This window comes from Rhinolophus sinicus, linkage group LG11 (genome assembly GCF_036562045.2).
Source record: "Rhinolophus sinicus isolate RSC01 linkage group LG11, ASM3656204v1, whole genome shotgun sequence".
Classification (NCBI taxonomy): domain Eukaryota; kingdom Metazoa; phylum Chordata; class Mammalia; order Chiroptera; family Rhinolophidae; genus Rhinolophus; species Rhinolophus sinicus.
In genome coordinates this window covers 55,366,568-55,392,651 of record NC_133760.1, presented here as the reverse complement: position 1 = coordinate 55,392,651, position 26,084 = coordinate 55,366,568, and the positions used below count along the sequence as shown (strand labels likewise).

Below are 26,084 nucleotides of genomic sequence, written 5' to 3'. Positions count from 1 at the left end.
GGCGCCACGCATCTTATCGCTCCGTGCAACATCAGCTCACACAGAGCAAGAGACGCCTCCTACTTTATGTTATTTCCTCAGCAGAATGATTTTATTGAGGACTTTCACCCTTTAAACATTATTCTTTGAAGGACAATGTAACACGGCTGCATGTGTGGTCCCCTAAGTCTGTTCCTTTCTGTCACCACTTGGCACTTTTTCTGTTGGGTGAATGACGTGCAAAGGTGATTTCCTCTAAGTTGCCAGGACACAGACATTTATAGTCAACTACCATGGAGGACAACAGCAGAATGCTATAGAGGAAGGGCCTACATTGATGTCAGTCTTTCCATCCATTCCCAAGAGAAAGTAACGCAGGCGTACTGTTTCCCAAAGCTTGTCAAGAGCATTTGACACGAGTGAGAATTCTAATCTTCCTATAAGATTTAAAATAAGTTTCCAGAAAATTCTAATTCACTCAACATTTATTTCTCCTAGTAATGTGGCACTTTCAGTGTTTTCTTCCTGTTCCTAAATAGCCCCTAACGGCCCACGCTCAGCCTCCTCCCACTCGGTTGGAGGGATTCTGACAGCGGAAAAGCCAGGGACTGGCAACTCCCCTTGCTGGTCCATTTGGCAGCCCTGAAGGCAGGGGAACAATAGGCAGGAGACGGATTTATCAAGGGAGAGCTTATCCTTATGTTTGATTTTTGCACATAGCATATAGCTTTTTACATAACATGTTCTTATATGAATTTAAGTTGAGAATGAGGGGCATATCTTTGATATAGTCGTATTTTCTAGGCCAAAGGAACAGAGAGCATATGCTGACCGAAGCATTCTGAATGGGAAATGGTGAGAGAGAGAGAGAGAGAGAGAGAGAGAGAGAGAGAGAGAGAGAGAGAAGAATACAAGCCAACCCTCAAAGCCCTTGAAATATATTCCAAGTAGATAAAATCGGGCATGTGAAAGCAGAAGTGATACATTAGGCACCTTGGGGGAAGTAAAAAGGGTCATGTATGTCTGGAGCATATGTCAAGTAGGCAGAAGCTGTTGATAAAAAGTTGTATATCTTACACTTAAGTCCTTGAACTATATATCCTGGAAGGACTTGGTTTAATAGGGCCACACTTCTTAGCATAACAAGGAAAGATTATGTCAGTAAGTTGTACATGGGGAGAAAAATTTTCTGTGACCAAGTTACTTCAGTAAACATACTCTTAACAACATCAATTTGAGGCTTCTTTAATATTCCAATATATGCCTTGTTTACCAAAATTATTTTACAACAGAAACCTTTTCTGTGGGGAGGGGTTTGAGGGGGTTACAGGATCTCAAAGGACCAGTGTTCCACAGAAAATGCTTGAGGAAATGTCATTGAAAATCATTATGGAGGCGCCCAGATCATTGCAATGGTTTTTCATCTAATGCACAGTGTGACTTTAGGCAAATCACTTCATTTCTTTGGGCTTGCCTTTTTCACTTGCAAACTAAGGTGGTAGAGAAATTAAATAGTCTCCATGACCCTTCTAGCCCTAATGTGCTAGAAGTCTATGGAAAATATCCCATAATCAGCCTGTCTGGAATATAGATATCAAGCTCGAGGTAAAGTTTCACTCGTGAGGATTACATCAGTGACAAGTGGCATATTTAAGAAAAATATAATCGACTTGAGTACTGTAATAATGGTTCAGTGCACATTGCTTGAAGGAATGATTTCTAACAAGGTCATGATTTTAAAGGCTAGTGTTCATTTTGGCCACAACCATAAGTAAGAACACGGGCCTGGAATATATAGGTCAGTATATTCTAAGATGTATTTTATTACGTGCTCACCAAATCAATTAGACTTTTAAATTAAAGTGAAAACCTCCATAGTAGATGAAAGTAGCCTAACTAGTGAAAACAGAAGAATCCTTTGTTTATGATGCATCTGTTCTCAACATGCTAGTGTAATAAGAGAGAGCATGAAGGTGTCTCCAAATAGCTTGTGAGTTTTTCCTTTTATTTTTTTTTTGGGGGGGCGGGGGATTTTTGCTTGATATGTACTTGTAGTTATTCAATTAAAATATAAGCCAAAAATTATTTTTTTCTTATTATTTAGTCACCATCCATTATTGAACCAATATAACACTGTATACTCCTGAGTCCCCATGAATTATGTAACATAAGTATTTCTTTTCACATTTTTATATCTCAGAAAATCAAGGTTTGGAAATTTTTCAGATCATACCCAACGTTCTAAAAAGTAAAATATTTCAAAATTGTAAATGCAATTTAAGTCTTATTTGTATGCTCTCCATTTGTATACAGTGTGCATTTTCTAAATGTAACCACATATAATAACTTTTCTTAAAACGAAATGTACATATACTGTTTAAAAGTCCCCCCAGTAATGCAAACTCTCATTGAGTTTTTAAAATGTGTTCTAAGAGTCTTGTTATAAGACTGCAATTATTGTTTTACTAAGTAGTATCAGAGGCCACATTATGTAGCAGAATTTGTTATAATGGCCCAAGATTTCTCTTACTCTTTGGTGTCAGCTGAAACTAGGCACACATATGAGTGAGTGGCAAGTATTAACCATTAACTATCTAGGCCCCTCCTGAAGCCTTTTGCATGACAGGAAATGGCTTTTGTTGTAGTTTTGGTTCTCAATTTCTGAAATGAGGCATTGGCTGGAGGTGGTTTACTTGGGAGGTTATCCTGCTAAGCCCAAGTGAAGGAGTGGAGAAATAAGGCAAGAATGGGAGGAAATAACAAAAGGCACATGGATAAGTGAGTGACTGCTGCCATCAGCTGGGCTCAGTCCCCCTGGAGAGTCTCTGAGAAACCTTTGGGTACATGGGGCTGCTGGGACACCTCAGTGATTCTGCCCCCCACTGGCTCAGGGAGGCCTCTGAGATACTCTCCACGCTTCCTGGCTGCATTCAATGTGGCTGAGCAGGCTCCCTTTGAGTCCAGAAAGGCCTTTGCAAAGAGGCAGTGTATGAGGTGGGAGACTGTCATTGCCCTTGAAATAGCCTCAGATGCATCTGAACTCAGAAGACTGTTGAGAGGATAAAGGAAACATAAAGGTAAGTGTCCTCATTTACAGGCATCATGGCCGTAAGGCAACCTTTATTAATCAGGATCGTTTGGGTTGCCAGCGACGTAACATTCTAGGTACAAAAGCCACACTGATTGGCTTTTTAAGGGTGCAGGTGGGAAGCTAGGCACAGCAGGGCAGAGAAGGGCCCAGAAAGAATCTGGGGCACCGAAGGCTGACAGCCCACGTCTAATTCCATTTCCCTCAGTGTGCCAGCTTCTCGTTCTTACACACACACACACACACACACACACACACACACACACACTCAAACACAGACCAGCTTTCTGTTTCCTTGTGCATCTCCCACATTACTGGTCTAATCAAGAGAAGACTGACTCCTCTCTTTCACTAACAATTCCATATTCCCGGTGAAGGGACCCAGACTGAGCCCCGTGAATGGGCGTAGGTAGGAATAGGATGTGTAACCCCCACTGGAATGTGCCCGGGGCGGGGGGGCGGAGTGTTGACTCCACATGTAAACCCACTCCCACGCCAGCCAGAGACATCAGTACCAAACGACCAAGTGAAGGGGCAGCAGCGAGCATCTCCTGAGCTTTTGTTTAGACACACCTTGGAGGAGGCTCGTCGTAAAACGGAAAAGAACTGTGTCCATTTTGGAGTCAAACGGGGCAGAAAACTGGGAGAATATCAGCATCTTCCACGTTACGCTTTTGAGATTTCATAGACTGAGTTTAAGTGGCAGGCACCCTTTCACGAAAAGTGAGAATGACAACTCGGACTGCTTTTATACCCATGGTTCTCAGCGAAAAGGTCAGTGTTTCCTTTCCCAGTGCAAATAAAAACTACCGATACATTTGACCAATGGTGACACATGACCCATTTTGGCTTTCCCAGCACTTTATCACCGAATCCTCCCTCCCTCCCTCCCTCCCTCCCTCCCTCCCTCCCTCCCTCCCTCCCTCCCATTGTATGTTCATTCATTTATTCATCATATTACCATATTACAGACACTGCCACACACTCTAAACAAGCAGTTGACACCAGCACAGGTCTCTCCCCTCTTGGAAATAATTGTTAGGTTACAACACAACCTTGTGGCTTTTTCAGAGAACTGTTCCCATCCAAACTATTCCCGGAGCACAGTAGCATTATTTGTTAAATCAAGCTGTTATGGGGATGTTACCAGCTTCTTCCAAAGCTAAGGCCAAAGCATCCAGGGAGTCAAGGTTGAATAAAAACAAAGCGAAGTATATAGACGTACATTTTTCACGTGTTAGGGCTACAAGTTTCCATAAAATGAGAATTTGGTGCCTAGGCAATTTTACTATTATCGATTTCAAGGAGGACATAAGTTTATCTGCTATCTACAGAGCATGAAATGGTACATGCTGGATAAAAAGGTTTTTTTTCTGACTATTTCCATAATGTTCCATTATGTTGCTGAACACAGAAAAATTATTCCAATCATGAGGAAATTGTAGGACTCACTGGTGGTGATAAGGTCCGTCTGATAAGACTTTAGCTATCTCCCTGCCAATCAATGTTAACGCACTTACTCAAGCAAGGTCCAGAATGGTATTCAAAATATTCAATGTATTATTAATGATAATGGGTTCAGCAGAGACAGTGGTGGTGGTGATAATAATATTACTTAACTTCTGTACTAAGCATCTGAATTCCTAAAGCAGTTTCTCATACACCGTCTCATTTGTTTCTCGTAAGAACTCCAGGAGACGAAAAATTATTGCTCTTCTTCTACTGATGAATATACTTAGGCTAAAAGAGTTTAAATGCTAAGTCCAAGACCACACAGACAGTCACGACAAAGTTAGAATCCAGTTTGTTTGGGGGTGTTGTTTGGTCCTGTTTTGATCTTTAAAAAAAAAAAAAAAATAGAATGAAAAATCACCTTACAACATTCTAATTCTTATTGTAACCTTACAGAGAGCAACATTAATTTGTCTCTGTGCCTACAATTCTAAAATGTTACTGAAAGTCATGAAAAAAACTCATGACTTGATTATTTTTACACTTTTCTAATGGAAGCCTTTGGAGGAAATTCTTCCCAGAACTCACTTCCATAAACTTGCTGAAAATGAGAATGGGGAGTGAGCTGAAAGAACAAGTGCTCATTGTACACATTTTTCAGTGATGCAGAAATAAGAGAAAAGTAAAATATTTGTAAAATTGAATTAAGTGTTTTATAGTCTGCTGACAAGTCAAAAAGGAGGTAACAGAAAAAGGAGATCACATTCCTAAGCTCCATGCTTAAAAGAATAAGCTTTGATTATTATTAAATCACACACCCTTTACCCCATTCCCGCAGGAATACCAGGTAAAGGAGTCACTACTGAACGGGTAAATAGTAATAGTTCTAATTAGTCACAATTTATTGGCTTCAGTTGTACTGGTAGTAACAGTTAGCATTTACTGCAGACACAATCACACAATAAGCATTAACACTCAATGCCAGTTTAACTGATTTCATAGTTATTATAAGTTACGGTATGTATATTATATGATATCGATGTTATATGATATTATATGTTATTACGGAATTATATTACAACTAGCATTATACCCTTTCCTTTTTATTACCATTTACAGAGGAAGAAATAGAGGTTCAGAGAACCTAATAACACAGGTTTTACGTTAGCCAGCTATTTGATGGTTTAAGAGATCAGCATTGCCCTTAACTTTCTAGCTTATAGAATTACACTTTTTTTTTTTTAATCAACGTGGAGCGCAACCTGAATTTTAGGCATCGTGTAGGGATTTTGACCACCCAGGAGACATTGGCAACATGGGGAGACATTTGTGATTGTCACATTTGGAGAGGGTGGGTGCTTCTGGCAACTAGTTTTGGGGGCGGGGGGCAGTGATGCTGATAAACATCCTACCAACCACTCCTGACAAAGAATTTTCCAGCTCAAAATGTCAGTGGTGCTGAGGTTAAGAAACCCTGGTGTAAGCCTGTATGACTGAATAAGAATGGAAAATTTTATTTAAATCACTTGGTATAGTACCATTTCGAATTGTATTTATTATGAAGATACAGCTCAATTTCATGTGGCCCAAGCCTCCTTAGGGACAGAAGAATGAGCCGGAAGCACCCTTTCAGAGAACAAAGGTAGGGCACTCAGACTGTTCCGAATGCTAAACGGCTGCTCAGGCTGATGGGTTTCTGGTAACGTGACTGACTGACACCTCTGACAGTTCCCAAGAAAATGACTGAAATGTGGATCTTGCAGCTCTGCAAAAACCTATGGATTTCATAAAAATTAAACCTTTATTTCAAAGATAGGACTTTTAAAGTTTAAAGTGCAGACAAGTTGCGTCCAGGTAGAGAAAGACTAGGAATGAAAATTTCAAAGGGCAGTGATACCAAGTGATAATTCATTCCGACACTCACAGCCAAGATGATGAGCGTTTGTGATAAGACTTGGCCCTGTCATCCTATTACCCTCAACCTGAAATGTGAATGCCTGCTCTGGGCTCCTCTCCCTAAGGCTGAGGTGGATTTTCCCAGATTGCAGACACGCAGACTGTGACTAGGCCTGTCCCCTCAGCCACAGACTTGAGTGGCAGCAGCAGTTCTCTCCCTGCCTCTCAGCATCCCGACCGATAACTAGCCCTTTAGGAAACCTCCAGGGCTTGTTACATACTGGACTGCAGCTCCATAAAGACCTCATGACAACAGGTGGTCAGCATCTGCCTGACAATCAACTAGTTAAGCAGTAGGAATTAGAGGTCGTGGTGGAAAATATTTAGAGCTAGAAAACAGAGTCAGAAAGGTGAGTTTGAGTCTTGAGCAAGTGGCTGGTCTTCTGTGGGTCCCCTATGGTCTGTGGTAATAGAGGTAAATAGTTACAAATATTTTAATGTCTTTTGTTCCTTTGTGTCTCTGTGTAGGATTTTCCCCCCAGTTAGCCCAAAGCATCCACCTGTGCGTGGGGGATGGAGAGGCAAAGAGGACTGAGAGAGTTACAATAAGAATGCAAATAGTAAGAAGTTAATAATATTCACCGTCTGTCAGCAGAAGTAGGCTTCCCCAATCTCCTGCAATGTACTGTAAAAGGCTTACGGACAGGCTTTGCCAAGAAAAGAAGGATTTTCTAAATTCCTTTATCTTCAAGCCATTTGCTATATCAAGAGGCACCCCCGTAGCCTCGATGATAGCATTTTAAGTAAAGGAAGGTATAGCCAGACTGGTAGAGTGAGAGGGAAGTCCACACGTATTCAGCTCCGTCGGGGAAGAGACAGATCTCTGAAAATTGGAGCATTTATATGCTTCACTTAGGCAGGAACTGGGCTACCTATAATAACTTTTTAAATTATGACATTTTACGAAGTTTAGAAGATTAGACTAAAATTTCAAGTTCCTTTTATCAGCATTTTAAAAATCAATTCCTCCTTTGAAGCGTCTTTCCGATTCTTCATCTAAATGTATTTATTCGTACAGATTTTCATTAATTTTCTCACTCATAAAATATTGTTGAGCGTCCGCCATGCATGCGTCCTGTGAATGCAGCAGTGAGGACACACACACGATGTCCCTGCCCTCAGGGGCTTTGCTTCCTAGTTGGAGAGAAACAAAATACACAGGCAACATAGGACTAATTCTCAGGTGCATTAGGAAGAAAAGGAGACAGATGCCCCTGTCATGCTCCTCTTTCAGATTGTGTCCTCTGGCTTCACACCATCTTGATTCTCTCCATCTCTCTGTAGACTGAAGTTCCTGAACTGCTGCCCGGTCATTGTCACTTTCCTTTCGCAGATCTCCCTCTTCCTGTTGCTCCTTCCCTCCCAGGCCTGGAGTCCGGGCTCTGACTCCATGTGTCGCTCTTCCTGAACATGGGGTCTCCCCTCCACCCACACCATCCCCTCTAAAGTCCCGTAAAAAGCCCATTAACACGTGCCAGTTCTCTGTCCACACCCAAGAATACACACTCTTCCCTCTTCCCTATCTTTCTAAATTTCAGCTCTTTTAAGATCCAACCGGTGTTTTGCACACCTTGTTCCATTAAAAACCCTACCCACACTCGTCAATTTTTTTACGTGTATAAATATACATGTAAATATAGATATACGAGTATGTATATATAGAGAAAGAATATATTCCCACAGTGATGAACTGAATTATTTTGATTATTCTATTAAGCATTCACAAGCAGAAAGCTATGAATAAATATTTATGCTGACAGCTCTTATGAAATCATAAAAGAAAACAAATTCAAAAATTAAATACAAACCCATGCCAAAGCTGATTAATTCCAAATGATCAGTATTAATTTATCATGATACACATTGTTTAGCCAAAACAAAGTATCTATTCTCACTGTAAAGGCGGTGCTCACCACTGTCATCCATGTTCTCCAGAAGACGCCATAACGGGACCTTGTTTATGTACTGAGGCCATCTCTGCCACTTTTTAAGTAAATCTCTAACAGCCGTTGTAGATTCCCACTAAAGAAATCTCCGATGCAAACACAGGGCAGGCACTACTTCATTACAGGGCAGTGATATAGACCATGTGGGATTTCCAGTCAATTAAAAACAAAACTTAAAAACTAGAAACATTTTCTCAGAAAGGTATGCCCCTCTTACAATATGTTTTCAGCTTGCCAGGGGTCCAGAGAGCTTCGTTACACAGTTTCGGACTGACTTAGGAGTTTATGCTGTGCATTGGCAAATGGACGCTCTGAAAACCTGGGGGTCAGGAAAGACAACTTTTAACAATTTATTCTCTTTTCCTCAGAGTGCCAAACAGGGCAAGTAGCACACACTAGATACTAACAAAAGATTTCTAACATATATTTTTTCTTTCTTCCATTATTTCCTCTGATCTGAGTTTCCAGAAGTTCATTCGTAGACCTCTCATAAATCTCCCAGGGAAGTGAGTCTGTGGTTATGTTTTGGTTCTGATTTTCTGGACAAATATTTACAGGAGCCCTGTAAGACCTTTCAACAGACAGCTCCTCAAAATGATGAAAGTCGAATTTAAGACAAAAGAGACGAAGCAATGATCAGCGTAAGAAAATCAAAATCAAGGTGGCCAAAAGGTCAAGCGGTGGTTTAAGAATGCGGAATAAAATGTGCTCATTGACCAATGACAGTTTCCTCCTTGCAGACAATTATTTGAAGGGCACGTCTTTTTCAGACCATTTATAACTGTGTCCTGCAGTGATAGTGGCCATGTTAATAAGTCATTAAAAGAGAAATTGCCTCCGTATCTTTGAAGTTTTCGTAGAGAAACCTGTATTTTGACGTTGTCAGGGGAAAATGGACTGAAAACAAATTCACTGGTCCTCAGCGGAAAGGGCTGATGTCACCTCCTTGCCAGTTTTTTCCTGGATAGCTTAATTACTTTTCCCTACTTAGTTGTATCAACTAAAGGCTTTTCAGTTAATGAAGGGAATGTATTTTTCCTTTTTTAATTGTCCTCCTTGAATGTCTGTCTTCCTTTTCAACGGGTGAATTGATAACAGACTGACAGATCACTCATGGATTTATTTTCATTCTTGTGGGTGGTAATCTCCCCAGACTCCCTCCCCTCTCCAGCTGTCAGCCTGAGGTTGCATTTTAAAAGCTCCTAACAGGCCGTTGCCAAGTGCATTGGTGTGTTTTTGCTCTGGGGTAGCTAGGAAGTCCCTAGCCTATAAATGCCCCCCTTCATTTGTATGCCCCAATGCCTGAAAGTACTAGTGGTGAACAGAGGAGTTGCCTTCCTAATACAGCCTTTGAAAAAAGGCCCAAGGAAAAGTGTCTGGGGCTTTTCACATCCTGATGTGAATTAGCTTCTCAGATCTCTTACTTCTGTGGCAAATACTGAAGATATGAGTGAAGAGCTGGAGGTCTCTTAGGAGTCAGGGCTATTAACCTGGGAAGAAGGAAAGAATGGTATTGGAAGAAAATATGCCAACTGTGGAGGAGTGTGCTGGAGTGGCATTATGGGGTAATAGGAGGTAATTGAGAACTACTTTGTAAGTTTACTTAGGGTTAGCCCTGCTTACAAGTAACTGAGAGTCAAAGCAGTTAAGAACTCCTAATGTTTTAATGAGAATTAAATCTTACGCTAATTTCAAAGAATCACGCAACTAAATTGAAAATAGGCCATTTCATGAGAGAGGAGGAGTATGTGGCTTTTTCTGAGTCACCAAAGGAAAGAATTGGGATCCAAGGTGTAGTAAGATGTAGGGTTCTGATTTCAAGTCACTGTAAGAACTTTGGAACAATTAGAACTCCAAAACTAGTCTGTTTTCTTCCAAGACAGTGAACGGCATCTCAATAGAACTGCTTCTACGGAGGCGGAATGATGTCAGCTTTGGGTTTCATGTTGACTTTCGATTACCTAGGATGTCCCTACTATTTAAGAATGACCCTGGGGGCGGCCAGTCAGTTGGTTAGAGCACGGTGCTCATAACACCAAGGTTGCTGGTTCAATCCCCGCATGGGCCACTGTGAGCTGCACCCCCTTAAAAAAAAAAAAAAAAAAAAGATGACTATAAATTAGGTCTGAATTGATAAGCCAATATGTTTTCTAATTCCTTAAAAGAAACAAATATATAGACATATCAAAAAATGTAAGCTAAATTCCTATGCATCTTTAGAACTCTACATCTTTTTTTGTTTCCAGAGTAACGGTCCTGGGGACGATAATAACTAACAAAATAATCGTTGGTAATTACATAAAGCTCAGTAAGTACAAGGTTCTCTAAATGTTCACTTCTCACAAAATTCTGTGAGAGGAACTACCCCCCACCTCCATTCTACAGACAAGGGACCTGAGCCTCAGCAGGTTACGTCACGTGCTCGAGTGTATAGAGCGCACCAACAGGGGAGCCAGCCAAGAGTCCGGCTATTTCGGCACCAGAGTTCAGGATTAATAAGGACACTGGCCACTTGCTAGCACCATGTTGAGAAGCCACTAGAACAATCTCAGAATATTATTGGATGACAAAACAAACTGAGATTCTGGAACTCTGAACTGTGATGTGTTTTATCCCTGTCATCATAACCTTTACATCTGTACAGACCAGGAAAGTAAATCAAATGTCAGAACCGCCAGCGACAATTGCTTTTATGATTCCAATATAGTAACAATACCAACTTTCAGCTGCAATCAAATAGAGATTAAGATCAAGTGAGCCCCCGCCCCCTTTTCTTTGCATAGCGTTCACCATGTTTTCAGGAATAATCATAAGCCACAGAATCACTGAATTACAGAGTTGTGGAGCTGGAAGAGGTCTTAGGGACTGTCCACTCCTTCCTTCTCATTACAGAAAGGAAAATTCTCATTTCTGCTGAGAACATCCTACATCAAAACCATGCATGACCTTATCACTGGTCTTCCTGACTCCATTGCTGGCATTCTCCGTCCAGTCTTCAGCTCATAGCCAAAGGATCTTCTTAATACAACTTGGTCATCTCATCCTGCTGTTTAAACTCCTTCCAATACTCATTGCTCACAGGCTGAGTCAATGTCTTGAAGTTACAGCACAGTTACAGTGTCTGGCTGAAGGTAGTTTGAGTTGGGGACACAGTTCTTTGAAGAGCTGGGCCCTCGTTGATTCTAGGCTCAACTCCTCGTATTTGATTATCTTGAACTCTGGACTCAGTCACTCTGAATCCCCTGCATGATCCCCCACTCCGCCCCTCACCCAGCACCACACTCCGCCCTCTGACCCTTTACTTGTCCTACTCCTTTGCTTTTGCAGCCCTTTCCCTGCCCCCTCCTGGCTCCCTCCCCATTATCCTACAGACAGCAAAAACCTCTCTTGAAGGAAGATAACTCTAACCTACAGGTCACATTTGTTTTGTTTTGGTTTTCAAACACCCAATATAGAAAATTCTGCCTGTATTGGTTTTCTTATTTTATTTTATTTCTGTGTGGATAAGAAGTACAATTAGAATTTGCACAATAGTAGCATGACATCCCAAGTAAGCATACAATAAGGATTCATAGTTTGTAAAAAGGGGAAACCAACAAGTCAACGAAACAAAGTTTCCAGGGATCATTTGGTGAGGATATCATGTTGTTACGGCATAATCCGATGATTGATGTGGGTAATTATGAAATCTGAGTCAGCAAGAAATAGCAATTATATTTAATGCAGTATGATTAAGGAAGCAGAAAAGTGTGCAATAGCTTTTAGAATGATTTTCACTGAAAATGTTTAAGATAAAATGAGCTTTAGTACTTGAAGGAAGGAAAATGGTGCGTCGGTTCATTTATGTTAGGGTTTGTATGATGTGGAGAGAATGTGATAACAGAAAGGAGACCCAGTTCTGGTCCAGTAATTGACCCTAAATAAGTGAGTGACTTTGGGTGAGACGTGTGACATAGTCTCAGAACTGGGAAGATAACAGTGGCTAAGAACAGAGTCCAGAGACTCAAATTCTGTCCTGGCTTCATTACTTTCAAACTTCGTAGCCTTCGGTTATTTTGATCTCTCTGAGCCTCAGTTTCCTTATTTGTAAAATGGAAAGAATATATACCTCAGGGATTACTCCGAAAAACAGATGGCATATTGCACGCAGTGCACTCAGCAAAGAATATGGTGCCTCCTAAGAACTCAAACAGCTGTTGGTTGTTACAATTATTATAATTATTTACAATGTGGGAGACAGATTAGATGATGCCAAGGTCTCCTCAAGCTCTACAATTCTGTAGTTCTTTGAACAGCTCATTTCCAAATGATGTCAGATAAATGAGGTCTCACTGTATATTGGGCAAGAAATCAATATGGCCAGTTTTCAATTGTGCGCAGTAAGGTAAGGGGAGCAGAGCATGAATTACTCACCACTTTGGTTACACTCGATGTATTTCTATTTGATCTTGGGTGCATAGAACTTTTTCAAAGAATATTTTCTGTCCTTCTCATATCGAGTTTAATGATTACAATGAGTTTGGCCTTTCAGTGTTTGCCAAGGGGAAATAAATGAAACAATGCTAGATACTGTATGGATGTCATCTCACTTAATCACCAGCGATTTAGATGAAATCATCGGCAACTGATTGAGTAATAGAAAAATCGAGCAGGGTAATACAGTCTGGGCCCAGATAATGGACATGCTTATGATCGAGAGAGACCATTACACCATCTCCTCACAAAGCTTTTTTAGAATTTCAGTAGTCCATCTGTGCCTTGAAATCCCAAGAGTGAAAAAATAACTATCAAGTGTTTTTTCCCCACAGATACCTTGATTTTGAAAATGGCCTCACCACAGATGTGATGTTTCATGACAATTCTGTGGCACAATGACTACAGCCCAACACTGTAATAATAGTCTAATGATCTAAACTCTCATTTATCATTTGAGAGTGCTTTCCCACCTACCACACACGTCACTATTTAAAGTAGACAAATACTTTTTCCCTTTTTCCTTCTTTTAACAAATAATTTGTTCAGTGGGATATTTGAATTCTTCGAAGGTAAATAGCACCCCCAAAGCCGATAGGACAGCAGGAGTCGTGCCGGCCAGCAGAGGTAACATAACCTGCAAAGGCAGTGCACCTGTTGAAATCCAGGTGTCCGCTCATTGACAAGCTGTGTGGCTTTGGTAAATTACACCTTTCTGAGCCTTAGTTTCTCCATCAGAGGGAATTAGACCCAAAGCTTCAGAGCCCTTCCCTAGTATAGTATACATTCTCATGGTCATATGTTTATGCAAAGCACACAAAGATGAGACATCACAACTGCAGCAAGCCAAGGCCGCCGTCCCTTTTCACTCCAACTTTCCCCCGTTGCATGTTGGGTGCTTTGGAGTAGCCTAAGAATTTTTGGTGTGTGGCTGAGGGCAGGTTGAGTTGGGGATACAGCAAGTTGGGTTTTATGTGGTCTGTGATCATTTCTATACATCATCAAGTTGTTGCTGGCATCCTGGTCTCAGGGTGACTTCCGAGCATATTTCTCCTGCCCATTTTCATATCAACATTTTCATTTGATTTGAAAATTAATTTTCTTAAAGAGAGCTCCCAAAATGTATTAGCATCAGGCCCCAGAAAACCTGGCTCTGCCTCTGAGGATGATGACACGTGCTTCATCTTACTGTTATGGAGGTTCGTCTGGAAGCTTCCTCCCCACTTTCTTTCTTTCCATTCTTTTGCCTTCTTCTTTTCTAAAATCACTTGCCATAAGAGTGACAAAAAATACCTGCTGTTCGTGGGAACAAGTGAAAAGGATACCCTCATCCATTCCTGGTAAAAGAAGAAATTGTTACAGGCCTTCAGAAAGCAATCTTGAAATATAATACAGATAAAAATATATAAGCCCTATTTCCAGGGCCACAGATAAACTTCCATGAACCCTAGAAATGTCTGCCTTTGTGGTGTTTTTTTCTGCACTAAATGCACTGACACATACCACCCATAAACAATAAAAATCTAGTCTTCCTTCACGAGACTTTTCCTCAGTGAAACAGACCCCCTCACTCTTCTGCACACTGCCCTTCAATGATAAGAACCAAATACGCCTGTTTCCACGATGTGATTAATACAAACAGTTCAGCCTAATTTAAGGGCGAGGACTCTAGCCAGAATTCCTGTGTTCCAACTCTGGCTCTGCCTTCTCCTTGGTAAACCGTCTTCGACGAGTGCAGATGGCAGAGACAGAGCACTGAGGACAAGCCACAGAGAACAGGTGCCTCTACAGACCAGGCCGAGAAGTTGCCCGAGCAGGACACAGGAGAGGAGTGGCCAGAGAGGTGGGAGCAGGCAGACAATGGCGGGACACAGAAGCCAGAGCCACATGAGTTCAGCGAGAGGATGGCCCACAGTGACCACGTCTCCTAAAATCCCAGAGAACGAGCACATAGTAGAAGGCAGTGTAGACCAGTGGCATTCCATAAAGTGAGGCAGAAGCAGTAACTTTCTGGCGTGAGGAGGTTAAGGTGTTAAGTGGTAAAGAAGATCCCCAGGTAGGCTTAAGACTAGAGGGCAGCATGTATACTTCCTTCTTTTCTCTCATCACACGGAATAGAGGAGATCAGTGCAGATTCACAGACAGAGAAGATGGAGCCATGGGCAAAGAGAGAAGGAACATGAAGAGAATGATCTTAAATCTCTAAGGACTGGCTTTGAGAAGGAGAGATAAGGAAGGGTGTTCCTCTCCTCCTCCTGGCAAACTCCTGTCCATCCTTGGAAACTCAGCTCGAAGCGAGTTCACAAATGAAGCCTTTCCAGACTGTCCTAAGCCAACTTAACTCATCCCTTATCCAAAGTCTCCTAGTGCTCTGTTTGTATCTCTTTTGTAACACTTAGACAAGCAGACATAACTTTCTCTCTCAACATGTCTGCCCCCATGTATTAGATAGCAAACTCTGCGGAGCCTGAATCTACGATTCTTTCATTTTGTTTCTTTAATTTCTAGTAGAAAGCATAGCATTAGATCGACTATCACATCTGTAGATATTAATAAATAAATTAATTTGCAATAGGAAAGGAAAAAGGGCCTGTTTAGTTCAGCGTTATAGTGAATGGGGAGAAGATAGGCTCTGACACATCTTGAGTCAATGTTCTTATTCTTGAATTAATGAAACACAGAGTGAAAGTGAGAAGGTTAGACAAGGCAATGAGGCATTAAGTAGATAGAGCAAGAGACAACACAGGCAACCTCTGTAGGACCTGAGCAAGTCATAAATACCTAGGGTTGCTGAGCTCAGGCGTGTGTTTGTATGCCCATTTGGTTTTACAAAGGTTTTCTTCCCTCCTCGTAGTCTTCTATAAGCTGACAGTAATCATGAAGACTATACAAGGACCGCTTGTCCAGATTGAGTCATTGAATGCAGAACAATTTGATGTTCTGTGGAGGGAAGTTCAAAGAATACCAAGAGTGAATGTTGCCATCATCAAGCAATATGGCAGTCACGGTGACATGGAGATAAGAAGTTGTAATTTTGTGGCTGGCTTTGCAAGTGTGGATTCCAGTGTAAAGTAGAGCCACGGAGCCAGTATAAAGACTGATGGGACTTGGGAAAGAAAAGCCAAACAAAGGCAGAGTTGGGCTGGGAATGGGGAGGAGAGAGAGTAGAAATGAAATATTAAATATAGATTTTATTCCTGATATCAAAAAACAAAAAAAGTTGAAGGATTTCTCAAGTAAGAGAACTACAAGCTGTTATTTTATTTTTTAATGGGAAATCAAAACTTCTTTTTCTTCTAAATCACCCTTTTCCTTTGAGACTTGAACAGGTGAGAGACCCCATTCGATAATAAATGACATCTCATATAGCAATTACATTCATGGAGCGATCATGACAGAATAGTAGCATGCAGAATATCTGTTTTGAAACCCACACTCTGTTTACCACCATCACTTGCTGTGTGCCAATAATGAGACAATAGGTCCTCGGGGAAATAATGTAGTTTACTCAGGGCGTTCACTCAAGCCTAAAAATAATATTATCCAAAGAGACAGGGAACATAGGAGGTTAATATTCAAGTGTTAATGAGGACTTAGTTATTATCAAGCTTATATGGCACTAATTAAAAATAATTGCACGTTCCAAGAATTAGGGAGCTTTCACAGGGGAAGGTCTCCAGGTCACTGCTGCCTCTCAGTTTCTATCGGCTGTACTTCAGTCGTTACCTCGACAGGGATACTGAGATTCTGAGAAAACTGGTTTCTCCCACCAAGAGCACCAAGGCCTGAAAGATCAGAAAGTCAGTTTCATAGTTTCAGATAAGAAAGATCTCTTTCCAGTGGAGACTCATCTTTTAAAGATGGATTAAGGGCAGAAGATAGCTTAGTCATTAGGAGGGATAAGAATAAAGAGGGTCCCAGAGACCATCATATTTTCAATACCACTAACTGGATGTACCCCAGGCCCTTTGCAAGAGCTGAGAACCACTATTTTGCTCTTTCTGGTACATCCACGTTTGCCATGAAAAGGCTTCTTTATTAATTAAGGGTAGAGTCTCCAGGAAACAGTTTCCCTTTTAACATCTTGTCACCTGGTCCCTACAGCAAGTCTGTAGTAAGTACGCAGTCACCTCCAATATAAGAGACCAAGAAACTATTGATATCCAAATGCGATGTTGCAGCATTTATTAGCAAATGATCTATAAAGTTATTGTATGTTTGTTTCCAATTTTATATCGAAGTATTAGAAGTGAATTTTTCTGTGTAGTCAGGAAAAGATTATGTAAAAGTTCCAAAGATAACCTTTACGTATGAGTTCATTTTTGACTTGCAATTAATTTTCTAACACATTTCAGCCTTGGCTACTTGTGTGAACCAAAAGCTTCACCAGGTACTGAAGGATGTTTGTACCCTCCGTGTCATTTCCTCCCTCAAAGCCTGACAAGTGGGAACAGGTGGGCGAGGGGAGCCTTTGTCATCTCACAGCATCAGCAAAGCTCAGAGAGCTGTTACTTTCTACTGTTCAGAGCTCTCCTCGTCAGACCATGCGCATAAGTGGCCAAAAGGAACTATTTTATCAGAAAGGTCTTTCTCTCTTAAAAATCAAGGAGCACAGCATGGCAGAGAGCCCTCCCCCACACGGCCCGTAAGAACGCTGGGAAAGCTCAGAGGGAGCGGTAAGGACAGCGTGGCCCAGCGAGTTGGCAGCTGTGTGTCTGTTAGTTTCCCAGGGTTGCTGTACCAAGTACCACAAACAGGGGGACAACAGAAATGTATTTCCTTACGGTTTTGAGGCTAGATGTCAGAAATCAAGGTATCTGTGAGGTTGGCCCTTCTGAGGGCGGTGATGGAGAATCTGTTCCCTCCTTTTCTACCAGCTTCTCGTAGCCTCCGGTTGTTTTGTTGATGGTTTCTTCTGCTGTGTAGAAGCTTTCTAGTTTGATACAGTCCCATTCATTTATTTTTGCTTTTCCTCCCTTTGCCTGTGAGGTCAAATTAATAAAATCCTCTCTGCACCCAAGGTTCATAAGTTTAGTACATATGCTTTCTTCTATGCAATTTATTGTTTCAGGTCTTATGTTCGGGTCTTTGGTCCATTTTGAGTTGATTTTGGTACGTGGTAACAGCAGTCTAGTTTCATTTTGTGCATGGCTTTCCAATTTTCCCAGCACCATTTATTAAAGAGGCTTTCTTTTCTCCATTGTATGTTTTTGGCTCCTTCATCAAAAATTATCTGCCTATATATATGTGAGTTTATTTCTGGGTTCTCAGTCCTTTTCCATTTGTCTGTGTGTCTATTTTTCTGCCAATACCATGCTGTTTTGATTGTCGCTTTGTAGTATAAATTGAAATCAGGGCGTATGATACCTCCAGCCTTGTTCTTTTTTTCTTAGGATTGCTTTGGCTATTTGGGGTCTTTTGTGGTTCCATACAATCTGATGATTTTTTTGTTCTATTTCTTTAAAAAATGCCATTGGGATTTTGATGGGGATTGCATTAAATCTGTGTATTGCTTTGAGTAATATGGCCATTTTAACTCTGTTGATTCTTTTTTTTATTAGTTTCAGGTGTACAAGACAATGTAATAGTTAGACATTTACATCCCTCAGAAAGTGATAGCTCCCAGCCCCCCACCTCCTACCCCTCTGACATCGTATATAGTTGTTACAATTCCATTGACTCTATTCACTGTGCTGTACTTCACATCCCATGACTATATGTATATATGGAATTATAGTTGACATTCAGTATTATTCAGCTTCAGGTGTACACTGCAGTGATCAGGCATCTACATCATCCCTGAAGTAGTCTCCCTAATAAGACATGTACCCATCTGACACCCTACAAAATCTTTACAACATTATTGATTATATTCCCCAAATCGTCTTTCATATTCCCCAAATTGTCTTTCATATTCCCATGGCAATATTGTGGCTACTAATTTGTACTTTCTAATCCCTTTCTTCTGATCCATGAACAGGGAATATCTTCCCATTTCTTTGCGTCTTCTTCAATTTCTTTTTATAATATTTTACAGTTTTCAGGGTATAGGTCCTTCACATCCTTTAAGTTTATTCCTTGGTATTTTATTCCTTTTGTTGCAATTGCAAAAGGAATTGCTTTTTGTTTTTGTTTCTTTTTATTTCTTTTTCTGAAATTGCATTGTTAGTATATAGGAACACAATGGATTTTTGGACATTGATTTTGTATCCTGCAACTTTACTGTGTCTGTTTATTGTTTCCTAATAGTTTTATGGTGGAGTCTTTAGGGTTTTCTATACAAAGAATCATGTCATCTGCAAAAAGTGACAATTTAACTTCTTATTCCTAGTTTGGGTGCCTCTTATTTCTTTCTCTTGCCTGATTGCTCTGGCGAGGACTTCCAACACTATGTTGAATAACAATAGTGACAGGGGATATCAGTATCTTCTTCCTGATTGTAGAGGAAAAGCTTTCAGATTTTCACCATTAAGAATGATATTAGCTGAGGGTTTGTCATATGTGGCCATCATTATGTTGAGGTACTTTCTTTCTATACCCATTTTATTAAGTGCTTTAATCATAAATGGATGTTGTATCTTGTCAAATGCTTTTTCTGCATCTATTGAATTATCATATGATTTTTATCCTTTGTTTTGTTTATGTGATGTATCACATTGATGGATTTGCATATATTGAACCATCCTTGTGCCCCTGGAATGAACCCCACTTGATCGTGATGTATAATCTTTTTAATGTATCGTTGTATTCAATTTGCTAGTATTTAGGATTTTTGCATCTGTATTCATCAGAGATATTGGTCTGTAGTTTACTTTTTTTGTGTTATCTTTACCGGGTTTTGGTTTCAGGGTACTGTTGGCCTCATATGCACAATGTGATATATAGACAATGTATTATTACACAATTGTACACTTGAAACCTATGTAACTTTACTAACCATTGTCACCCCAATAGACTTTAATTTAAAAAAAAGGAAAGAAAGAAAATGCATTAGGAGGTAGTGCCTCGTCTTCACTTTTTATATATGCGGTTCACAGTTGTATTTGTGTTGCTTACTCCACTGCTCAACACTCCATAGGTACTCAGGCACTATTTGCACAAGAAAGGAAGGGAGGGAGGAAAGAAGCATTAAATAAATCAAAGATTTTAGAATTGTGTTAGGCCAGTGTTGTTGTCGAAATGAAATACCATTTAAGGTCAAACATCTTCAGAGAGAGGAAACCATGGAAAGCCAAATGGCGGCACGGAGAACCTGGAAGAGGAAGGTAGAAAAGGAGGTCCCAGTCAGACCTCCTGCTTCATAATTTAACAAGCAATAGATCCTCGGCGTGTGAACTCAAGTGCACTTTACCAGAAGACTCCACTACATATACCTGTATCAGAGAGATTCTTACCAGAAATAGTTCTTAGTTTTGTAAAGAGATCTTTCACATTCATCGTACGTGTCAGTGTAGAGCTGTTTAAACAAAGCTTTCACAATATTTTAGAGTTCTAACTACAAAGCAGACATGTAAATGTCCATTTCGTATCGCTGAAAACAGGTGTAGTCTCTGTGAGAAGAAAAGGTGTCAAGAGCATGGAAACAAAAGGAAAAACAATGAAAAAGAACCTATAACTTAATTACATTGATGCCAGCTTTCTACACACACTAGATTTGACATAGTTAAAGCACTTATAACAAATAAAACGAAGCAGGGACCTTTCTTTCCTTCCTCCTGAAATAAAGGAAGATTAGAAATTCCATGATATTTGAGGGAAATTTATACTATCTATGCAAAAAGGTGTGTGTGCGTGAGAGTGTGTGTGTGTCAGTGTGTCAGACACAGAGAGACAGACAAAAACAGAGAGACAGAGAGCGATTTTCTCTGGTCTCTTAGTTGATAGCCCAACAAAGCAGTCAATATTCATGGGCTTTCAAAATAACATCCCTTACAGTAAGAAAATGACATCTATGAACTATAGATTAAATATTTTTTCAATGATCATGAGCCCCAATGCAACAGACATTATAGTTATTTACAATATATTGATTGTTTTAGACTTTTTCCCAGCTATAAAGTCATAGCAGGAACTTGCTCTTTGTTTGTTACACATCAGAAATGCTTACAGAGTAATAACCAAATCATGAATTTAAACACAGAGAAAAAGAATGCTCATTCTAGCATAGAGGACACACTTCTCAATAGCAGTTTGCCAGTGTTTGATATGTTGCTGGAGCATTTATCTGGGGAGCCATTTATTTGTGCTGTGCTCATATAAGATATTTTGTTCCAGCTATCTATGAGCCTTCCTGTGAAGCCTACAAACACCTCGGCCAGACGTCCAATTACTACTGGATAGATCCTGATGGCAGCGGACCGCTGGGGCCTCTGAAAGTTTACTGCAACATGACAGGTAACTATAGCGTATTTATGTCTCATGAGCATTGCTCTTCTGTGTGTAGAAAATAAGTGGTACCACTGAAGTTTGTGTCTTCTGTGCTGTATTTTTATCACAACATGCAATAAGCTTAATATTATTAGGTGAATGGTGAAATGCATTTTGTAAGCAATGATACCTTCCAAAATGGTACTTTTTAGAAAAGTCTGCCTTCTGACTACAACAATTAAAAAAAGAAAAATCAACATGTAGGGAAAAGCCCAGAAAGTGATACAGCAAGGTTGAAGTCCACAGAAAGAAAGGGCTCACAAAGCCTCTTCCATGAGTAGCCGAGATGGGAGAAGGGTAGCATCACTCAATTGTCCATACTGTTAGAGGAAGCTCGCAGACCACCCAAGACCTTCCCCTGTTCCTCTTAGTTATAGAACGAACCCCTTCTGGCTGCTGAAATCCCCTCTAACAATAGCAAAACTTCCCTGCAGCCTTCATGAAAATTATCTAAGGTTTTCTACTTGGGAAGAGAACCTGGTGTCTCTTCATTCCCTACTGAATTCCAGGACCGTGGGATGAGACTGTGGGTTCTTGTAAACTCCATAGCTCTGTGCAGGATATAGAACTCTCAGGGGAGCACATTTTCCATCAGACGCTCGGTAACATCTTACCCTCCAGAATCCCGGAGGACAGTATGAGGCCGGCACTGTTTAGTGGCTGCAGGAGAAGGTCAGCCGTTGCTGTGAGGTCCTGAGGAATCTGATGAGAAGGACAGTGATTATATGATCCTGTGGGTGATGGTGACTCACAGACTGTGCCATGTGTCAGGTCCCCTGATAAATCCTTCACTCAGAATGGGGGTTTGTATCCTGGCTCCATGAATCACCCTGTGTATAATCTTGGGCACTTTATTAACTTTATTAAACTCAATAAGCCTCTGTATGTTTGTCTATAAAATAGGTTCATAATAATACCTACCTCGTAGCATTATTATATGAATGAAATAAGAGTCTGCATCTGGTTCGTAGCATGTTATCTGGCACACAGTAAACTTTAAAGGTTACCAAGAGTAGGGTAATTATTATTTTTTTAAGGATTATTGAGTTAATAATTTGCTTATGTCATTCAGACAAGATTCAAATTCAGCTATGTTTGAGGCCAATGGTTTTTAATCGGGATATACTTCAGAACCATTTATGGAGATTTTTTGGTTTTGTTTTTTGCTTTTCCCTACAAACTGGTTGGGTCTACCCGTGAAAACTGAGTAGGTGTGAAGTGGGACTGGGGTTGTGCAACGAGAACTGAGAACCCTACACCATGCTAGAGGCAAGCAGACCCCTGTGGGGAATTGCCAGTAGCAGCCGGAAGCCAGGCGTGGCACAGGACGGGAGGGAGAATGATGAACGCATGAGTAGAGGATGGAAAGTGTACAGCGAAAATGGTACAATGGCAGCTGTCGCCTCAAAAATTTCCTTGCAAGCCAAGAACTCTGAGTGTGCCCCCGAGAAGGCATTCACTTACCAGAAAGCTTGATCTAAGAGTTCACCGGTTGTTGGAGTTGACAGTGTACTCACTTTCAGTTTAGTCTTGTTCACTTTCAGTTTAGTCTTACTTGAAGTAAAGTATAATCTATGAGAACTCGATTTAACCTATAAGAATCTTGATTTTGGTTTTAGTTATTTTCCTGTATGCATTTCAAAGGAGAATTAGAAAACACAACAAAACCATAATGAATGCAACCTTTATGTGAGGAACACATCAAATGAATGGCTGGTTTACTTTCGGGAGAGGTTACCATTCTGTATATTGAAAGCTTCACTCAGAAACACGGATCTCCTCCTCCCTTCCTCCCTTCATGAGTATGACCATAGTTTAACCCAAACTCTAGGCACGGTCTGAACAGTGAGAATATACGACAAGTCCCTACAGTGAGAATATGTTTCTTCTGTCACTCAGGAGAGTTATGAACATCAGAGCGTCAGGGACCCTTGGAGGTCAGCAGGCACTCTTTGGCCCCTTGCCACTCATTAACCCTTCCTTCTCTGGAAAGATCATGAACTGGGCATCATAAGCAGAGCATAGCACCACACAGCTTGACGTGGGCTCTTCCATTTCCAAGAGATATATGTTGAAGCAGAGGAGGGCATGCCAGCATGAGTGGGTCTGTGACGTCTTGCTGTGTCACTCTGTGTCACGAGACATTGTACACGCACTTTATTTTATGGCATTTCTGTGAACGAACAGAGCTATTCCATTTCCCAGTGACCCTGACCCAAATCTGATGGGGTGTTTGTCACTATTGCATACGTTACATATTTCAAAAATGGAAGCCAGACATCCTCTCTAGGGAAGAAGCAATGTCTTGGCTGTGATCAGTCTCTTAGTGCAGGAGCATGTGTCTGTCACTTTATAGACGTAGGGAAAATTTTAAGAAAGGGGACCTCACTGGCAGCTAATATCTGATATAAATTTGGGTAGAAATTAAGAAGAATAGAGTATTCAAGTATACCTCTGGGGTCCTTTTTGTAGGGTCTTTTCATTTATACATTCACTATGTGCCAGGGACTGTGCCATGTGAGAATAAATGGATATGATAAATGCCTTCCCAATGATCACAATAGTAGTGACAAGCATTAAAGAGAAAACACGTAAGTAATTTTTCTATAAAGAAAAATAATGGAATTGTGAGGAGCAATTGATTTTGGATAGAGGATTTAGGAAAGGCCTCACTAAGGCAACAGTATTTTAGCCAAAATATAAAGGATTAACATAAAAAGAGACAAGGCACTCAAAAAGGCAAGGATGGGAAATGCGGCCTACAGGTTAACACCCAAGGCATGAAAGAGATCGTTTTCTTGCAAGGACCTGAAGCCCGAATTTCTGGACCATAATGAGCCTAAGGAGGGTCTTAAAATGAAGTGGGGAGAGAGGCGAGGGCCAGAGCAGCACAGGCAGCAATGGTGACAGTGAAGCACCAAGGTTTGGTTTTCATTTTTTCAATTATTGTTCGGTGCCGGGGGTGGGAATCGATGGAGAGCTTTAAAGCTGGGGAGTGAGAAGGTCCTGAATGAAACTACCACGTGGGGTGCTATAAACAACAGCAGGGAAAGTGCTGGGACCAGTTCTGAAGCGACTGTAAGAGGCCAGGGAGGAGGTAAACTTCCGTGGACCAGGTGGAAACTGTCTAAATGATAAGAAAGAGATGGATTTTTGGTCTGTTTTGAAGGTGGCATCCTCAGGATTGGTGGCAGTTTAGATAAGCGTGATGAAGGACAGTTACCAAGACTGCATCCCGAATATCTGGATTGAATAACTAGGTGGATCTCAGTGCCATCTGGGAGATGTGGGAAATTAAGGGAAGAACAGATTTAGAGGAATTTCAAGAATTCAGTTTTGTCCTCGTTGATTATGAGGCACCATATGCCATCCAAATCGGGATGCAGAGTTTGTAGTTGGATAAGCCCCCAGAAAGATGTTTGGGTTAGCAATATAAATGTGCTAATTGTTAGCATATAAAGACATGAGAAATGATAACATCACTTAGTGGATGATGGAAACAGGGGAAAGACACCTGAAGAAGGAGCTCATAGGAACTCAACAGAGATCAGGTGTTTGGTGATAACAGGGTCTGTAAGTGTGTAGGAGAATGTCACTGAGAGGAAGTGGAGGAAAGCATCTGACAGCATTTGGGGGAAGAATGGGTCACCCGTTTAGAAGCTGAAGTGACTTCTTGGGTCCTAGAGGATGATAAAAAGGTTTGGGGGATGAAGAGTGACTCTGAGTCAGTGCAAACATATGTAATGTGAGGCAGGGTCCCGAAAGTTAGACAAGTCACAGCAGGCGGGATGTAGGGGATGTGGCACGGCCAGAAACGATGAACCACCAAGGACCTGCTCAGACAACTCTGGGGACCCATGGAATGGGCAGCTAACCTGAACCCAGGGACCAGCAAAATCTTCCCATGAGCTGAGCCTTCAAGAACAAGTGGGTGTTATGAGGCCCAGAAACGGAGAGAAAAACGGATCAATTTATAAAGTGCTTCATATTGAATGAAAAGCAGTTGAAACTGGATACTCGGGACAGCACGCAGTTGACGATATTGTAATTTTAAAGCATGGCTCGGGCAGGAGGGAATAGGACTCTCCAAAGGAGACCCAGATGTAAGGGAGACAAGAAAGAAAGCCCAGGAGGTGAAACTGAGATTTAAGGTGGTGGCCCTCAGATAAGGAGAGGAGGGGGTTTGATGGGTCTTTAGAAACTGGAGTCAGCCAGACTGTTGTTGGTGAGATAGGAGTTGAAATGCCATGCAGAACCCCATGAGATGAGACGCAGGAGAGCAGGGACAGATTAGAAAAGGCCAGGACTCTCTGTTGCCTTCAGGGCCTGGGATTCAGCCTGGCAGAGTTGTACTGTGGGCAGATACTGTCTGAACCCCCTACAGACCTTCCAGACGTCAATCTGTCTCTTAGTCTCAGTTTCCTTGAGGTGTAGGAATTGGAACGAGTTGATCTCTATGCTGCCTTCCATAAAAAAAAAAAAAAAAAATAAAGTAAAATAAAAAAGGAAAAAATTATTACCATGGAACATGAAAGAAAAATATCACTACTCACAGTCAAACAATTGAGAGGCGAAATCCTCTTGCCTCCAAGAAGCTTGGATTTACTCATGTCTTGGCCGAGTTTGACGTAAATTGGCACTCCTCATTTTTTTCATAAGGCAGTTCCTCTGCTACGCAATTCTTTTAACTATAGTTCCGAGCCGCAGTACTGGGAATGTAGGGGGCACCCCAAATGACAGAGCACTTCGTGGGCTGTGCACTT

The 26,084-nt window shown here is 41.0% G+C and overlaps 1 protein-coding gene across 1 annotated transcript in view; it reads left to right on the top strand.

The window, feature by feature from the left end:
• Positions 1 to 26,084, top strand: part of CNTNAP2 (contactin associated protein 2) — a 1,478,782-nt gene that overhangs the window by 949,124 nt on the left and 503,574 nt on the right. The window contains exon 12 of the mRNA XM_074316028.1: positions 21,169 to 21,288. Coding sequence (XP_074172129.1) covers positions 21,169 to 21,288 — 120 coding nt within the window. The remainder of the gene's footprint in view (positions 1 to 21,168; positions 21,289 to 26,084) is intronic.